The sequence below is a fragment of the Oxyura jamaicensis genome, chromosome 3 (assembly GCF_011077185.1).
Source record: "Oxyura jamaicensis isolate SHBP4307 breed ruddy duck chromosome 3, BPBGC_Ojam_1.0, whole genome shotgun sequence".
NCBI lineage: Eukaryota > Metazoa > Chordata > Aves > Anseriformes > Anatidae > Oxyura > Oxyura jamaicensis.
This window is the reverse complement of record NC_048895.1, coordinates 93,740,712-93,760,021: the sequence shown is the minus strand read 5'-3', so window position 1 is coordinate 93,760,021 and position 19,310 is coordinate 93,740,712. Positions and strand designations below refer to the sequence as shown.

At 39.7% G+C, this 19,310-nt stretch overlaps 1 protein-coding gene across 7 annotated transcripts in view; it reads left to right on the top strand.

The window, feature by feature from the left end:
* The window catches only part of MLIP (muscular LMNA interacting protein), a 117,303-nt gene that overhangs the window by 43,406 nt on the left and 54,587 nt on the right, over positions 1–19,310 (top strand). For 6 of the 7 annotated variants that reach the window (XR_004749016.1, XR_004749017.1, XM_035319924.1 and 3 more), the window contains exons 2-4: positions 2,204–2,362; positions 6,458–6,823; positions 12,681–14,321. Coding sequence is in view for 5 of the 7 variants with exons in the window: in XM_035319924.1 (XP_035175815.1) it covers positions 2,204–2,362; positions 6,458–6,823; positions 12,681–14,321 (2,166 nt within the window). In the remaining 2 variants the exon portion in view is untranslated. Of the gene's footprint in view, positions 1–1,100; positions 1,202–2,203; positions 2,363–6,457; positions 6,824–12,680; positions 14,322–19,310 lie in introns of those variants that run through there. The other variant, XM_035319921.1, reaches the window with a different exon arrangement.

The following is a 19,310-nucleotide window of genomic DNA, read 5'->3' as shown; positions in this document are numbered from 1 at the left end:
TATAGAATTAGGGTCTGGGAACTATGGAAATGTGCTCACAATATATTGTCATTACTATACAATGGTTGGGGTCTTTGTAACTTGGATTTTGTTCACATTTCCTCATTACAAATACAAAGATACAGTACTTGGAGTTTGGAAATGCTAACACATTTGATTACAATTTTCTATAGTTCTGTTTGTGTGGGGCTAGCTATTTGCACACTTTTATTTTTATTTTTTATTTCTTTCTCTCTTTTATAAGGAATATTTTGTGCTGATAGGTATTACTCTCTGACACAGGAGAGCTCACAGATACAAAACAGTTGATGTCAAGTATCAAGTAAGAGCATGACAAGAAGACAAGGTAGAGAAGGGAAAAAATTGTAGAGTCATTAGCCGCATTTCCTAACTAGAGATGGAAGATGAAAGCACAGCCACATATCTGCAGGAAAGCAAAGACCATCTCCAGCTAATTTCAGTGGAGATTTAGGTGCTGTGCAAGACTGTAATGGGTAGTGTCAGCTGTAGGGTAAACACTAATGCTAATATGATATGTGCTCCTGTCTGGGTACAAGTAAACCTGCCTCTTGAAAAGCACCTTTGAGTGGTTGGATGTGTCCCTTGGCTGCGCTGCAGGAACTGGCTTCTTCTAGCTAATGAGTACGTGCTCGAATACTTGTATACTCTATTGGTTTGTATTAGGAGTAAGGACAAGGCATTTAATGTGCCAGCTATTCCTATTTAAAAAATTGTGCTGCTGGTTTATGAAGAGCAGTGACCAGGCTTATATACTGTAGCTGCTGTGAGAAAAACAGAGTCATGTCATTTCTCTCTCATGTAAAATACCAGAGCTCCTGGTGTCATGGAGCGTTTAGCAGTCACTCTTCTGTTACTGATTCAGGCACTCCTGTGCTTGGCCACTTGGATGGAAAGGGGGGAAGTGTAAGTGAGGAAAGCCGGAGGTCACTCTGTCCCTGAGCCCTCAAAGCACACACCTCTAACTGGTGCAAATCTGCAATGTAGTCTAATTTACTGTCATGAATTTGTAAATACAAAACCCAATTTCAGAACTGACATGGCTGCCATTTACTCAGAGTTTTTCACTTTCAAACATCAAAACATCCTATTCTTTCCAAATTAGAGGTGGACACATGGAAATTTGTTCTGGATATGGCTCAGAGAACTGGGTTCTCCTAAGTTGTAGATACAGCAGCAAATGGTATAAATAACCTGCCTCTGTTTTGTACAAGTCCTCCAGGAGACAGCTGTCAGTGGAAGTAACTAATATTTTCTAATTTAATTAAAAAAAAAAAAAAAGGAAATATCTGTCTATCATTTTTAATGTTCCAGCCATAAGACTGAGTCATGTGAATGTATTCATAATTCCAATGCATAATTGCTATTTACTTATAGATGCAAATTGCAAAGAAGCATAATGAGAACCATAGCTCTCCAATTTGCTTCACTTTAAACAAACAAGCCAAAAAAAAGTGTTAAACCAATAGTCCTGTTTTTCTGTATGATTCATTATAGTTCAAGGCTCTGCATGTTAGGGTTCTTTGAAAAAGCAATTAACTTCTATAGACTTTGAACCAGAAGTTAAAAGAAGACACACACACACACAAAGCTATAAATTCCAGTTGGTGTATGTAGTTAAATGGACCAAAGAAAATGGGGTGAAATGCTTTCCTTGAAACTGAACCCATCCCAGGTGTTACTCAGAATTGGCTGTATTTGTATTAAGAAATGTAAACATGTTTTAGTTTCTTCTAGTAGAGCAAAGGTTTTTATAATTTACTATAAATTATTAAGCAAATACTCTAGGAGTTATATGATGTCCAGATACAGTGTATAATTACTTTGTCATTCTACTAATGTGGAGTTAAACTAAGCAGCCTTGAAATGAATTGAATGTTTTTCTGTTTTGGTATTGAAAGTGGAAAGAATAACAAATTATTGAACAATTCTTCTCATGTCTTCTGTGCTACATCACGAGTATAGATAGGATGTTGATGGGTATAATCAAAGCAGTATTTTTTCTGTGAAAAAAGACCTTAAATAAATTGACTTGATATAAAACCTATTGACCAGTATCATTAATAATAGACTTGTAAGTTATATAGATGAAGTAATTCACATAATTGCTATATGTTATTTCAACTTAGACCAAAATAACCTGGACAAACTGACAAAAATGTTGAACTAATCATGTGTTTTGCAGGTCATTTCTCAAGAATCTGAAACCAAACCATTGACCTTCACATTTGTGCCATCCATTGGCCGACTTCCAACCCATTTTGAGGTTGTAGATGTCTCTAAGTTCCTTGTGACTATTCCAGAGGAGTCAAAAGATCTCAGCAATCAAGAAATTATAAATAAGGTAGAGTTTTTTTTGTGTTTATTTTTTAATATTATTTTAAAGAATATTGATTTTTTTGTCCTGAGCATCTCTGAACTGAAGTTACTTCCCTTGAACTATGTCTTGGCTTGTGTTTGGTTTTAGTTACCAAGTCTATCAGAGATGCAGAGTTATTGTGTGAGATAACTGCTCAACAGCCTATTTTGCTGTTAGCAGAACTTACCTTGTAAGAAAATCTTTTACCATTTTGATACTCTCCTCTGTCCATCATGCAAAACTGTATTCTTGGCAGAGGAGGGGGGATTCCTTCCTGATCTTCATGAGAGCAAAGGCAGTGTGAGGAGTGTTATCACATGGAAATCCACCAAGAGGTGGTCACTAGATCCTTCTTTCAGCAAATGCCAGTGCTGCAGCTTCCAGCTAAGGTGCCAATCCCCTTCATAGCTTTGTAGTAATGCATCAGCCAAAGAGAAAACTTGTTTTCTTTGCTTTGAAAGCTTGTCCTCATGATTTTATATGACAGTGAAACCAACTGCACAACATTTTTGGTTCTCCTGCCCCAGTGTTTGTTATTCCTTTACCGCTTCACAACACTTGCAGCCTCTTATTTTATTCCATGCTGTTTGAAAGGAAAGTGGAATCCTCAAGTTAATTTTAATACTTTGTGGTGTTTTTGCTCTTGTGTAACAGCTCCTTCCCTGGGACATCAACGGAGCTGCAGTTCTTGGTGCTTTTCCACATAGCAAACTTTTCACAAGGGTTCACATTCACAGAATCACAGAATCACAGAATAGTCTAGGTTGGAAGAGACCTCCAAGATCACCGACTCCAACCGCTGACCTAACACTAACAAGTCCTCCACTAAACCATATCCCTAAGCTCTACATCTAAACATCTTTTAAAGACCTCCAGGGATGGTGACTCAACCACTTCCCTGGGCAGCCTATTCCAGTGATTAACAACCCGTTCAGTAAAGAAGTTCTTCCTAATATCCAGCCTAAACCTCCCCTGGTGCAACTTTAACCCTTTCCCCCTCGTCCTGTCACCAGGCACGTGGGAGAATAGACCAACCCCCACCTCTCTACAGATTCCCTTCAGGTACCTGTAGAGTGCAATAAGGTTACCCCTGAGCCTCCTCTTCTCCAGGCTAAACAGTCCCAGCTCCCTCAGCCGCTCCTCGTAAGACTTGTTCTCCAGACCCTTCACCAGCTTCGTTGCCCTTCTCTGGACTCGCTCGAGCACCTCCATGTCCTTCTTGTAGCGAGGGGCCCAAAACTGAACGCAGTACTTGAGGTGCAGCCTCACCAGAGCCGAGTACAGGGGGACAATCACTTCCCTGGACCTGCTGGCCACGCTGTTTCTAATGCAAGCCAGGATGCTGCTGGCCTTCTTGGCCGCCTGAGCACACTGCTGGCTCATATTCAGACCGACTATCAACCACTACTCCCAGGTCCTTCTCTGCCAGGCAGCTTTCCAACCACACATCTCCCAGCCTGTAGCTCTGCTTGGGGTTGTTGTGCCCCAGGTGCAGGACCTGGCACTTGGCCTTGTTGAACTTCATACCGTTGGCCTCGGCCCATCGGTCCAGCATATCCAGATCCTCCTGCAGAGCCTTCCTACCGTCGAGCAGATCGACACATGCACCTAACTTGGTGTCGTCTGCAAACTTGCTGAGGGCACACTCGATCCCCTCGTCCAGATCATCCATGAAGATGTTAAAGAGGACTGGTCCCAGTACCGAGCCCTGGGGGACTCCACTAGTGACCGGCCACCAACTGGATTTGACTCCATTCACCACAACTCTCTGGGCCCAGCCATCCAGCCAGCTCTTAACCCAATGAAGCGTACGCCAGTCCAAGCCATGAGCAGCCAGTTTCCTGAGGAGAATGCTGTGGGGGACGGTGTCAAATGCCTTACTGAAGTCAAGGTAGACCACGTCCACAGCCTTTCCCTCATCCACTAAGTATGTCACCTTGTCATAGAAGGAGATCAGGTTCTTCAAGCAGGACCTGCCCTTCGTAAACCCATGCTGACTAGGACTGATCGCCTGCTTGCCCTGCAACTGCCGCATGATGACACCCAAGATAATCTGCTCCATGAGCTTCCCTGGCACTGATGTTAAACTAACAGGCCTATAGTTCCCCGGGTCTACCCTCCGGCCCTTCTTGTAGATGGGTGTCACGTTTGCTAGCCGCCAGTCAAGTGGGACCTCCCCCGATAGCCAGGACTGCCGATAAATGATGGTAAGCGGCTTGGCCAGCTCCTCCGCCAGTTCCCTCAGTACCCTCGGGTGAATCCCATCCGGCCCCATCGACTTGCATGCATCCAAATGCTGTAGCAGGTCGCCAACCATTTCCTCGTGGAATTGTGGGGGCGACATTCTGCTCCCCATCCCCTTTCACCAGCTCAGGGTACTGGGCGTCCAGAGAACAACTGGTTTTGCTGTTAAAGACTGAGGCAAAGAAGGCGTTAAGCACCTCAGCTTTTTCCTCATCTCTGATTACTAAGTTTCCCCCCACATCCAATAGTGGGTGGAGATTCTCCTTAGTCCTCCTTTTTGTGTTGATGTATTTTTAAAAACATTTTTTGTTGTCCTTAACAGCAGTGGCCAGATTGAGCTCCAGATGAGCTTTGGCCTTTCTGATTTTGTCCCTGCACCGCCTCACAGCATCCTTGTAGTCCCCCTGAGTGGCCTGCCTTCTTTTCCAAAGATTATAAACCCTCTTTTTTTTTTTCCTAAGCTCGAGCCACAGCTCTCTGCTCAGCCAGGCCGGTCTTCTTCCAGGAATTTTGGTTCTCTGACCTGACCATGTATCAGCACTTTCAGAATCCTCTGTGACTGAAAAAGGGTCAGGTCTGGGCAGAGAATGGGTGTATTTGAAGACACGTGCACTGAAAAAATGTCCTCAAGATGTTTAACTCATTAGATATATTTCCAACCATTCAGTATTGGTTTTTCTATTAGTAGTGCCCTGGGAAATGCAGAACTGAGTACTGCTGACATCTGTCACCCTGTGTTTTAACACACTGTTAGGCAGAGAAAACTTTCCTGACAAGTGATGCAGTACAGAGACCATCATAGCATTGGCCACTCTCTTTTCTGAAACACCTAGAATCTGGACAATGTTTGAAAAAACACACAAAACCACCAACCAACCAACCAACCAACCAACCACAAAATCCTCAAAAACAAACAAACAAAAAACCACTAAGGGCCTGAGTTTGAAGGTGTGGAGATACCTGTATGTTCCACTATATTTCTTTTTAAAGAACTGAGCTCCATGGACTCCTGGAGCTGTCAGTGGAAATTTGTTGTTACTACTCAAGCAGGGTGGAAATTTGAGCTCCATCTACAGGTTTTCTCTTGCAGTACAGAATATTTCTATTCTTTCACTTGATTCTTTCTTTAAGACAAAAATATTTTTCCATGGCATTTTTAATATTGTTGATTTGCATATCATATGCCCAAGTTGCACTACTACTCCTGCTCTCATTCAGTGCATGCTTGAGAAGTTGCATATTGGAAGTGGAAATATGAACATAAAATTTTAGTCTGTGCTGAGATGCTTAAACACACAGTAAAGCTCTCTGACCTCAGATTCTCTGTCTGCTCTTTTGAGAGAATGCCTTGGATTGAAGGCCTTTGTTCCTTCATTAATATGTATAGGTTTTGTCCCAGATTTGTCTGCCAGACCCCTCTGAGGAGCATTGTCTGCTCCTGTGGATCCTGCAGTCAGGATGCCTTCCCATTGTGTCTGGCATAGTCAGAGCTGACAGCTCATTCAGCTTGATTGCACCCTCCTTTTCAGTTCCCAACCCAGCTGCAGCACCAGGCTCAGGCTGCCGTTATGCTACAAGTCCCCTGTCGCTCCCTAAGTCTCAAGGAGGCATCTCCCACAGCATCAGGAGCTAGCTGGGCATTGGGAAAGCTGGAAGCTCTCTATGGAGCAGTGCAGTAGCTTGTTTCTGCTTGGATCAAGCCCAGATTCTTCATTCTCCATCTGCACTTTTGGTAGCATAGTGTCAGCCACCATGGCAAGCCAAAATTCCTTCTCATTTTGGGGGACACAAATAAAATGCATCTAACTGGGATATTTCCCATTTTATTTCTTGCAGTCTAACGTAGTCTCGAATGAGCAGTCCTTGAAGAGCAGTGTCAGGCGAGACTGTGTGCCTGCCATCCATCCAGACAGCACCCAGACAGTTCTCCCGTCCCTGGCGTGTAACCCAAAGAAAGGAGAAATGCAGGAGAATGACCTTTTTAAGGCTGAGTTTATCCTGATTACGGACTCCGGTGATGAAGATGAAGCAGCCGCTGCCTCAATCAACATCCAACGGCCTTCCAATGGCTACGGTCCCATCACTGCCCAGCTGTTGGCTACATCCCACATTTCCCCTGGCCCCGAGACAAGGAAGCCTGGTGATGAGCGTCTTCCAGGTGTGGTGCTTTCCCACAGCACCACTGATCAGCAAAAACAGCAGGTAAACTATATATATATATATATATTTTTTTTTTGAGTTCTTGAGACAACCGTGGCTTTCTAAATCTTTCAGGACATGGACATTGATTCTTTTTGTAAAGAAGCTTGGCCAATTTATTCTTTAATTTGCAGTTTTGTTAGCCATTTCAGTAATGTTTGTATTTTATGGAGTCATCCCACCCTTCTGACTTAGTACCTCTCCCTTGTAACACAGGTGCATAAAAGGAGCAAGTAATGCAGTTCTTTCCTTTCTTTCCTTTAAGAGCAGCTCATCATGACAGCAGGTTAATCAGATGGTGTTAGATTCCTAGCTAGACTAAATTGGCTGAGGTCATTGAAATCAGTGGAGCCTGTAGATCATTTTAATTATTAGCACCTGACTTCTTGGGCCTAATTTTTCCTGGTACCTGCCACAGCCCTTTAAGCTAGAGAAAGAGGCTATAAAAGTCTTATTATTCTGATTGGTAGTTAGCATTGACTCTGCACAGGTGTAAAGAACTAATGAAGATGAAAGGTCAGTTTCACATTGATCTTCGTAGAGACACATTTATTGATTTATTGAAATTTCAAATCCTCAATGGGAAAGGAAAAAAAAAAGTCTGAAATACTTCACTTTTAAAATGCATGAATCTGATTTACTGCAAGAAAAGTTAATGTATCTCATCATGGAAAGAACACTAATAATTTTTAAGGGTGTATACACAATAGAAATACTTACCTTTTAGCAAAATAAGAACATCCTTGTCATGTGGAATAAACTCAGATACTTCCTTTGACCTCAGCTGGGTTTCCAACAGTTGAAAACCAGTTGGAAACCAATTCTTCATCAATATGTTAAAGAGAAAATACTAGATACTCTGAAAATGAATAAGGCATTCTTCTTAGTGTTAAAATACTTGTGCTACTTTTTTTTTTTTTTTTTTTTTTTTTTTTCCATCCATCAAATTCAGTGCTGATTTTTGATGGAGAAAATTGTGAAAAAGAAATCTGCACTGGTTTGAGCTTCGCAGCATTATGTAATATTCATTTCTTCCTGGAAACTCTCAGTGAATAAGTAAGAATTTTACCTGAGGAAGACGTAAAGGCATAGGTAGGGGAAGCAGCTTGTAGAAGAATAATGGTCCTAGGGAAAATAAACTTACTTCAGCAACTTTAAGTATGCAGATTCTGCCTGATGGTTTCTAGCTGGATGGTTTCTTTAAAAGCTAATATGAAAATTGCATAGATTTTTTTTTGTCAGACTGCAGAAAAAAATGATAGGCTGTTACCTTCTTCAATTTTTGGTGACTTGATGCATAAACAAGGATCTGCTTGGTAAAGAAACAGAAAATACAGGTTGCATAGAACAAGGAATTAAAGCCTAACTTTAGTAACTATTCACATGAATGAGACTAGACATAGTATGTTACCCATAATATGGATAACACACATTTCATCATTATTCTTAAGTCACAAATCTTCAAGACTTAGTACTTCCTTGGTCTTAATTTTCTAAATATCTGTAGCTGTCTCTTTACAGGAAGAGGATGTTTTTGCTAAGCTGCTTTTTACTGATGTTCTGCTTATTCAGTGTTTTCTTAGGCACCACTCTTTCTTGTTTGCTATCTAATAAAACACCATCAGTTCAAATATGAAGGAAAATCACCAAAGGATTATATAGCTGAATTATTTATCTGAGTAGTCCAAAGGACCCTAAACAGGGGCTACTTTGTCAGTTCCATGACTATAAAGCCAGTATCATGTCCCATTTAAGAGTTATTACATATAACACTATGTTCATTTAGAAGCATAATTAGGTTGTTAAACAATTTCCTGTTGGAAAAGAGAAAAGCAAGGATCAGCACTGAAGACCATTGTATTGTACAGGGGATCAGTCTGAACCAGAAGGCTACAGCTCCATTCAAAAAATAATTAAAAATATTGAATCTTCTGTTGCTCTTTGAGGTGTAAAAGGGATGACTGGTTTTGGATCATACCATTTCATATTCAAAGTGTGAAAAATGCACTCAGCACTAAAATATTTATAGATATAAGTGTATGTATATATAAAGTTATTCTGGTCACATTTGGGACTTTCTCTTCGTAGTTTACTATTTAAATATATATACATCATTAATATATATATTAGTTAAAGAGAGTCTAGCCATGTGACAGAGAGGCAGGCTGGCTCTTTCCTTGGGAGTGCACTCTTTGGGACGTGGCTGTTCCCCTGAGTGCCAGGGGACATTAGCTCAGTTTGGAGAAACTTCTCAACTCCCTGTGGGGAATCAATAGCCAAAAGGTTTTTTTTTAGCTTGTCAGTGTCACTTGACATTCCTCTGTCTGGTGCGTGTCATCTGGTTTGGCTTCTCCAGTCAAATCAGTCAAGAGCCCTCTAAACTCCTGCCATAGTCAAGAAGAATGCATCTTCCTTGTTGAGAGAAACCAGACAGTTCTGAATGGCATCTGTGTTAATCAGGTCTCAGATCACACTTTGATTTACTATGCTGTCTCCAGATATTGTGTAAAGTTTTTTTACTCCGGTGCTTCCTTTTCTCTTTCTGGTTCTCAGGTTGCAGGCTGAGGTAGGGAAATGACTTTAGTTTTTCCTATCTATAATAAAATTCTAGCAAGAACAAAGCTTGGTTAACTGGTCCCAGAAGTAGGTCCCCATTAAGCCACATTCTCTCTCAGACATGTTTGTAACACTGTTTCCCTTTTCCTGTTTCACCAGCATGTCTCTAAGGGCCTTGCTGTTGTCAGTAATGGCATTTCTGTGCCCTTCCGAAATAATGTGATCTCATCAGAAAAACCTGTTACCTTACACCTAGCTCAGGTCTGCATTTTCAAATATGCTGAAGGTCTCCTGGGCAAGGCTCTACACTAAGATTAAAACCTATTTGATATTTCAGGGATCATGCAACATGAAAATCTTTTTCAAGTTCCTTGATCCCTTCATGCCAAGGTAACCTTGCCACTTTTTAAAACATTTTTAATACAGTTTCAGGACATAGTTATATCTGAAGTTCTGATGAACAGAGAAAAAAACTTACAAATGAATCACAGACCAAATGAACACAAATCCTCTTTTATCATTCACTGCTTCTGCACTAATCCAATAGTTAAAGCACAGAAGTGTTTTAAAGTAGTAGAGAAACCAAATGGAGAAAACCAAACCAAACCAAATCCCTTGATCGAGGAAGTTATATCTCACCTACTGCACTGGTGAGGCTGTACCTGTAAGCCATGCCCAGTTTGGCAGTTCCCCACAACCTAACTTGAAAGCGATGTGGAGAAGGGGATGGGGGCCCCACACAAAGCTGCTGAGGCAGCAGGGATACAATATGAGCTGAGGATGAGGGAGCTGGCTCTGTTTACTCCAGCAAAAAGGCAGGCAAGGAGGCACCAGGGAGCAGCCCACAACTACTCAAAGGACAGAGATGACAGAGCCAAACTTTTATGCAGGTGAGACAGCAATGGGCACAAATTCAAGTGTGGGAGGGAGGTCTCAGTGGGACATCAGGAGAAGCGTTCTCAAGGAGAGGTGGTGCCGCACTGATACAGGCTGCCTGGGAGATGCTGGAGCAGCCCTGTTAGGGGCTTCAGAGACCTGGCAGAACTGCCACAGCTGGTATGAGGGGCTGATGGTGCTCAGAGCAGGGCTGGACTGATGACCTCAAGATATCACTTCCAACCAACTTTGATATGATTCTCTGACCCTGAAATAATAGTGTGGTCATCTATAAATGTAGATAACACTGTAATTTTATAACAAAATCTTTTCAGAAAGCTTGAATGATGGTTTAATTAGCTCAGCACATAAATGTTCAGTGGTGTTCAAACTGGATGAAGACTACAACAAAATGTCTTTATCATACTTTTAGGAGCATATTTATCATCTGCTATCAAGAACATTTTCCTATCTGCTTATAAATCTTTCTTATTAAGCTTTATCTAATTAGAAGTCATTGCACATCCTGGTCTTTCATTATGGAGTTTCATATTAGTTCCTCATTTTCTTTTAATCCATTGTCTTTGTAAGGGAAATTTATCTATGCCATTTTCAAATATAGAGATTTCATTCTCCAACTTTGTTTTGATAGTTGATTAGCTTCCAGAACTCATTACTGAATTCAGCAGGCTGCTCAAAATTATCAGATGTATTACCACACTGCTTTTAAAGTTAAATATTTTTTTTTTGTTTCATGACATATTTACTGTTAAATTTTCATAGTGTTTACGTATTGGTAAATTATTTTACAAAATGTTCAGTATTTTTTGTTATTTTTGTTAGCAGCTTTTTCAACAATTGTCATGATTTCCTAATCCAGAAGAACGTATAGTAGAATATTGTCACAGATGTTTGTATACCCTAATATTTGCATTGCATAACTTAGGCTTTCCACTTTGAAATGGGACACCTTAACACATGTATAAGGGAAGCAGAAGTTAGTGTCATTGTAAAGGCATTCTGATTGGCTTTTATTACTATAAATTAAGGCATTTCTGAAGAAATCGCAAATGTTTTCATCTCTAAGGCTTGTTATTTGCATGCTGTCATTTAGCAGGAAGAGCTCACAGATCTTAAGTTATAAGAGTTAACAGGGTTCTGCTGTATGTATTTATTCCATACTTATCATTTCACATACAGCTTAACCCTTAAAAGTCCATATGTCTTGCTCTCCTGTCATGTGTTCTTGCTTGAAAATTGTTCTATACTTATTCTTGTTTTCTGATGTATCAGTACTATAAGATATCAAGCTATAATAATTCCTGTCCCTTAAGGGGAAGGCATGTCTATTAAAAATTAGAATTCAAAAGCTGAGCCAAAGCCACATGGAATTCATGTATGTAGAACCTGGCATAAGTTTGTTTTACAGAACTGCATAATCTTTTCAGGTTATCAAATAACTATATATATAGATGTTGTTATGTTTATATTAAATTTGTTGGGATTGGAGTCCTTTCACATTTCCCTCCTTTCACACTGCTCAGTCAAAAGTTAGGTGACTATTGGTAGCCTTTTGGTTTTACAGTTGACAGCTCACTATTTCACACTCATGTTTTATTCAAATAGCATATTCCCCAGATTTTAACTTCAATATTATAACAACTTGGAAGATTTTGAGAGAATTTCTTTCTTTAAAAGCATAGAACTGTATAAAGGGTTGATAATATACCTCGTGTGCTCTAATTTGTTTTGACAAATCCTAATTAGAATAGACCAAAGTAAAAAGGAGCTCATGAAAGAGCTCATTACTGTTTTATTAGTGTATTGTAAGACTGTGGAAAATGGGATAAGGACTCTCATATGCCTGTAAACTATCAAGTATTGAACTATTAAAGACAAGAAGAGTGAGAAACAAACTGGATGCTCTGATTTGCATTCTTCTGAGCAATTTATTGTTCTGATATCACAGTGTCGCAGAAGGTATTGTTTATTGAATGTGAAAATGAGTACTTGAATCTCATTTACAGAAAGGCTACTTTACACTGAACTGGGAGAGTGAGATGAGGCTATACTACAATTTTCTCACTTTCAGTTGTGTTTCCACAAGAGAATACCATCACATGGTTCTAGATATTGCCTTGGGTTTTACTTAAAACAAAATATTGGTAGACTTGAGCCTTCTCTATGTCAGCAAAACTGAGGTCTCATAAAAGTAAAGTAACACATAACTTGTCTGTGCTCCATCACTTCCCTGAGGGCCTTATCCATTAGGTTGTAAACCCAAGTTTAAGACAACCCTGTTCTTTTAACCCACAGAGCAGTACTAATGGAAACTGTATATGCATGACCACAGGACTGAAATGTGGGATGTTTAACAGTTCCACAGGTTCCACCTGTATTAACATTTCTGTTTTTCTTTTTTCTCCAGTTAATTTCTACTCTTTCCACCTCTGATCATCTTTCCTCTAAACCACCTGCTGTCCACTTAATTTCTCCAACTAATCTGAAAGTAGCGTGCGGTGCCATGGTTAACCTGAATCAAGCCTCTTCGGTGGAAGACTCCCATAACAACTGGCAGTCAGCAATCAGGTCTTCTAAGCAAGATTCATCTCTCTACTTTCAGTCTGTTTCCCATAGTTCAGCTCCCTCCATGTCTAAAACATTCTCCTGTGCATCAAACACTTGTTACTCCAGCCCTCAACAGTACAATAACCTGCAACCACCAAGTCTCCATAGCCCTGTCTGTGTTTGCAAAATGGGAGACTTCACCACATCTTCCATTCCAGCAAAGAGTCCAAGTCTTTTCCCCAAACCTTCACATTCAGCTGAAATTCAAGGATCATCATCCCAGCCTTTATCCCCCAGTTCTTCCAAAAGATTGAAAGCTTTATCTCCCCTCCCTGTACGTATAACTACACATTCATTATCACCTAGCCCTAAACCCTTGTCTCCACCCTCTCTTTATGGCTCCTCTTCAACCATATGTAGTGTAAATGAGCCTTGCACACAAATGTCATCTAGAGGATATTTAGCAAAGTCAGGAGTTAGATCCCCTCTGCCAACCAGACTAACTCTCTTAACTGCTATTTTGAGATCAGGCTCTTCTCAGCGGAGACCTCTTTCCCCTGCTTCTTGCCCCACGTTTTCTCCCAGCTCCCTTTGTTCCTCAACACTTGCAATAGATCAAAAGTGCAAAACAACTCCCCCAACTCCCAGAAAATCTATTTCAAGCCCCCCTCTTAGGCCAGATTCTCCCAGCAGAGGGGAACATTGGCCTACAGGATGGGCTCAGCACGTGCCTTTACACTCCAAGTCTCATCCTGCCCCTCGGGCAAGGTCCCTTTCTCCTAGAAAGCACCTTCCAGTCCGAACATCCTCTCCAGATTCCCAAAGTCCACAGTCATCCCCCATCTCCTCCCATAGGAAATCAACTGCCTCTCCAGGTTGGCAGTCTACACTGCCTGTTCTGGCGGTGCCTCCTAGTGCCCCAGCACATTCTTCCCTTGCACACCCAACCTCTCCTCCTCCTGAAGGCCTGCGTTATCCTGCCTCCAGGTCCCAGCCACCTCAGAGGTGTCAGAGAGTGCACACTTACTCACCCATCTTTACCTGCCAGTCATATTCTTTGCTTTCTCCCACCAAACTTAGTGGAATACTTTCCCCAAGCCGAGAAAAGCAGTTATCTCCCTCCCCAAGTCTTTCGACTTCAACTTCTAGATCTAAGTCAGATTCATCTCAAAAGTCTACTCAGGAGCTGAATACCCCCTCTCCTACGCCTTCAAGTGTCTCAAAGCAGTGGTCTCTCTCATGTCCTGATTCTAATTCACCGATTCCCCAAACTTGCAATATGAATTCCCACCCACTGCAGCTTCATTCTTCATTGATGCACAGAAGCTATAGGTCTAATTCCCAATCTCCAAGACCTGAGCAATCTGCCACCTCACCAGTATTAAAGTGCAGATCTCCTGTCTCAGACAAGTCACCATGCACACTGCCATCAAGACCCAGAGAGCTGACTTCACCTCAGTCTTTTTCCCTGCCTACTGACCATGAAAACATCAAACCCAAGGTACTCTTGGTGCATGCTTATTTTCTAATAGTTCTTTGTCCCTGTAGGAAAAAAACACATCTGTGTTGCACAATGCTAGTAAAATGAATGTGCTGGGGAAAAGGAAGGAATGGTTATTGTGTTGATAGTGAAGATAATGACAACTAAATCCTACCATTTAAAATTGCTAGCAACATGTTTTGTTTTATTTTATTGATGGGTGGGAGGAGATACTACTGGATTTGTTAGTTTCCAGTGGCTCTGATCTGCGAAGCTCAACTGGGCAGAGACCTGAGCCAAGAGCCAGAGAGGGAAGACAAGGATAGTCCCCTGTTTCCTCCCTTTCTTTCCCTCTGGTACTTCCAATCTTATTATACTAGACAGAGGGCACAGGGAAAAAAAAAATACAAGCTTCCTACAATATGTACTACTGCAAAAATGAAAGTCTTGCACTTGACAGATCAGTTGTACTCCTGCTGTTTGTCATTCACCCAGAGGCGGGAGAGTCCCAGCAGAGTGAGAATAAGCAATGATGGCAATTGCTGCAGGAGGTCTTGGGAACCAGTCTCCCTTTAAACCTAAAGATAAATCTCAAGAATGGGAAGGGGAAGGAAAGGAAAGAAAAGCAGATCAAAAGATATGCAGCAGATAGGTGCCTGGGAAAAGAAAAGCAACTGCCTTGCACAAGGGGAGAGCTGGTGGCAGAAGACATCAGAGTTGCAGAAGAGGCATCAGAAGCTTTCCAGACTCTTTTATCTTTTCACTCTGTGCTTCCTTTGCTGATGTCTAGGTTCTCCTCTGGCAGCTGAAGCACACTGCCCATCACAGAAAGGCCATCATAGTTTATTGATTTATTTGTTTGCAGCACAAAATTACAGCCTGGTCTGCCAGATCAAGTTGTGTCAGATGTGTTCCTAACAGCTTGGCCGTGGCAGGGGTGACCTGAAACTACATGGAAAATGTTAATTGAAAATGAGAGGTTTAAATCAGCACAGAGTAACAATTGCTATGAATGGTCCTTTTAAAAACCAAACAACCCCAAAGGAACCATTGTTTCAAGCACAGCTGTACAGTGTCACTACACCCTGTCAGGACCAATTAATGAAATAAAAAGAGAAATAAAATTGTAGAAATTTCAATATAAGAGCCCCTTGAGAAAAAAGTGGAAGACATGACTGAGCCTGCAGATTGCAAGACATTTGTAGTGTCTGCTACTATTGGTACAATCTCTGGTGATAAGGAAACCCTCTGCTTGTGACACATAACTATTGTCTGTGTTATAATTACAGATGCTATTTCATCCTTTCAGTCCTTCCAACTGTCCCTTTTCCTGCTAATTTTGCTGTTGTGATGCAATAGCACTTCCAAAACTGCCCAACCACCCTATGGAGCATTGGAGAATGTCCACTATAACAGGCTTGAGTGGTTAGACTGGTGCAATTTTTAACCATACAGACAAAAATGGCTCCACCAGGGATATGGATGGTCTGAAATCCCCAAATCAAATGCAGCTAGAATTTCGGGACAGGAAAGTCATCTTCTGGCTTTAAAATGTGAGGCTGAATCTTCATTTACAGCTAACAATAGTATGCATTCAATGCCATCCCTTCCTCCTGCTCTCACCTATCTCTATACTTAGTTTCTGAAATAGCTCAACAGACTTCTGCTTTGCTCATCTGTGAATGGTACCAGACCCACTCCAGCCTCAAATCTCAGTATATTTCCAGGGGAAAAAAGGAAAAGATTGAGGAGAGAGAACATCACCATTTTAAGCAGCGTTTAGGTCTCTTTAGTACCAATCAGTTCAACTCGAAGACTGGACAAAGAACTCCATATGATGCACGACATATGACTGTTGGTGCACAACAAAATTTTTGTATGTATGAATTTTCTAAGTGAGAATCAAGGGAGAACTGCTGAGCTGCTTGACTTTGGCATGTGTAATTTTGCAACCTTAATATTGCTTCAATAGTTATTAAACAAGCACATTTTAAAATAGAACTTTGACATTAGATGTACTTTTCATCACGCACATCAAACTGTTTCATTAACATGATATTAAAGCACTTATGCAAAAAGTATTCTTTCACGGAGAGCTTTTATCTGTCTATGTCTACTCATGTACCGATTAATGGAAATCAAAGTATAGCCTATGAACTTGTTTAAGCATTTGCATTTATATATATAAATGCATATGCTTTCCCATGCCTTATATATTTATGTTTGTCAATGTTTTCAAAATATGACTGTTCAGCAAAGTGAATATGAACATAATCAAATTCACAGAACAGTGTGAAGTGGTGAACAGTGGGTGACCACTTGAAATAAAAATCTCCCTGGACTGTGGAGACATTTTAATAGTGTTCTGGTGGACTTAATACAGCAAAATGAACAGTAGGGTTGATTGGAGACAGATAAAATTGCTGATTCTGCAGGAAGAGACTAGCATAAAAACTGCTGGCTGTTGTTTGAAAACTCTTTCCATTGATTTAATGGTGTGTCATTCCTACATATTCTTTGATTTCTCCTGTTTGAATATAGCACAGGAATGCATGTATATCTACCCAAAACAGCTGGGGATCAAACTAACTCTAGCAACATGGAGCTCAGCACAGCTGCAAAACCTACCACAAAGCAGGAAAGATTACTCATGAGGAGCTCCACACTACCATGGTTAGTTTCTGATTTTAAGACTTCATAAGTACATGTCTAGCACACTTTGCAATGCCCTTTGTGTGCCCTAGATGATCGTTTGAGCAAGGCAAGTAGATTTTCTGAAAAACTCCCCAGGCTGATATTCAACTGAGTGGTGATAATGGAGTTGGTTTTCTTTTGACTGGACCATGGTGCAGGCCAGCAGACATGAGTGTCTATGGCTGTTCAAAAATACTAATATATTCCTAAGAACCAGATTACTAAATTTATTTAGACATTGTACAATAATTTTAAGTAATGCAAACTAGTGTGTCAAGAAACATGTTCCTAAGAGAAGAAATGGAATTAAAGATTTCCCATTCATTTAAACACCATGATTTTGACAATTTCACATTGCTCACATGTTATTCAATACCTGGCAGAGTAAAGCACATTAAAGTAGGATTTATTATATAATAAATATAAGAAATGAAAGAAACCGTTATATTTTAACAGTCTGATATGTTTTTGTTTAGATTATACAGAAGTACGACTAACCTCAAAGTAGTTACAGTATACTCACCAGATATGTAAAAATACTTGGGCTTTGGAAGAAATTACAATTCATTTACATGTTCAATTAAATCATTTCAATGATTGAATATAAATTACAAGTAAACAAAGATACATTTTGTGGTTAAGCCAACTTTAATATTTGGAATTTTGACTTTTTATCTTACTTCAGAGCATAGTATCTTATTCTCAAAATCTTATCTTTATATAGATAAATGTTGTATATACATAAATATTTATATGTTTATATAAGTATCTATACAAATTTAAAGCAGAGTGTTTCTATCTAAACATTCAAAGGGCAGTATTTAACTCACATGACTTTTGACATTTGAACGCTAGATATCCAAACAAAACTTAAGCAATTCTATTACAGTCAGTGGAGAGAAGATGCTGTATCTACAGGATGATTTTACTTTAACTTTCTAGGTGCTTATTTCAGGATGGGATGAATTATCCTGTAGAAATGTCCATGACTATAAATGGTTTTAATTCTGACTGAAGCACCTAAGCGGCAGACATCCAAGTTAGAATGGCTAAATCTCATATAAATTAAAAAATAAAGAAGGTGAAAAAGCATTTCTGGCACTGCATTGATCTGCTTTGACAGCATATTCACTCAGAATTTGTGATTATTGACTTCTTCAGTGCCTGGCAGTCTCCATGTTCTGACTGGAAATAAATATGAGTAAATCTGAAGAAAATATAACATTATGTATGGAAAGAATTAAAAGGTAATGTCCTAAAATGTTTAAAGGGAGGTTCAAGCGTGATATAAATTTCTCTTATCTAAATTAAAGCTCTGGCCCCTCTGTAATGGTTGAGGGTTTTATTAGATATAAAAACAAGAAAAAAATGACAAATGTATAAATGAAAAAAATGACAAATGTATAACCCAAAATACAAGATGTTGTTCAGACCATTATTTCATAAGAACTAGTGTCCTCTGCTCAGGCAACAGTACATTAAAAAAAAACATAGCTGATTACGTAGCTGATTAACAATTAACTTTGTGTCTGGTTAAATATCACAAAAATATTAAACTAATAACTTAGAAATCTATTATTGTCTGAATCTGTGAATGTTTCTTTAACTTAGTATAATGTTGAAAAGGGAAAAATGTTGTGAATCCCTTTTTAATTTTTTACTCCACCCAAAAAAATTCCAGCAGCCATGTGATTAAGAGTCCTAGCTCTTAAACTTATATAAGTATAGAAGAATCTCATTGTTCTTTTAAAAATAACTGAATTTAGTCTCCATAATTACCAAGAAAATATAGAAAGTATGGTTTCTAAAGGATTAAAACATTTTGGGAAGCTAATATAGTCTAAAATATAAATTATTAAAAAATAATATTTTTTAAGCCTGATCTTAGGATTTTTTGTACCCCACTTTTTATGTTTTAGATTGTCGGTTCTGTATACCTGGTTAGAGTGAAAAAGTTCCTCTACTTGTTTTGAAATGTGTGGGTGATAAAGTTACTCATAAAGGAGGTGAAAAGTAGTGTCATCTGACTTAAGTGATCTACCCAGTTTCACAAGTAATTCAGCATTTAAGGATCTTATTTAGTCTCATCAAAGCCAATCACAGAAATCCCTGTGACTTAGTGTTCCAGGATCACACAACAGAGCAGCAGTTCTTAAGATGCAAGTACTGGCAGAAATAGCTTTGCATTATCATTTCAAATCACAAACTAACTTGGAATAAACTCACAGCCTCTTCTGATATCAATTTAAGGATAGTAGCAAGTAGAAAGTGGCCAAAATCACTTTGGAATTTATAAGGTGCAGATATAGAATGTTC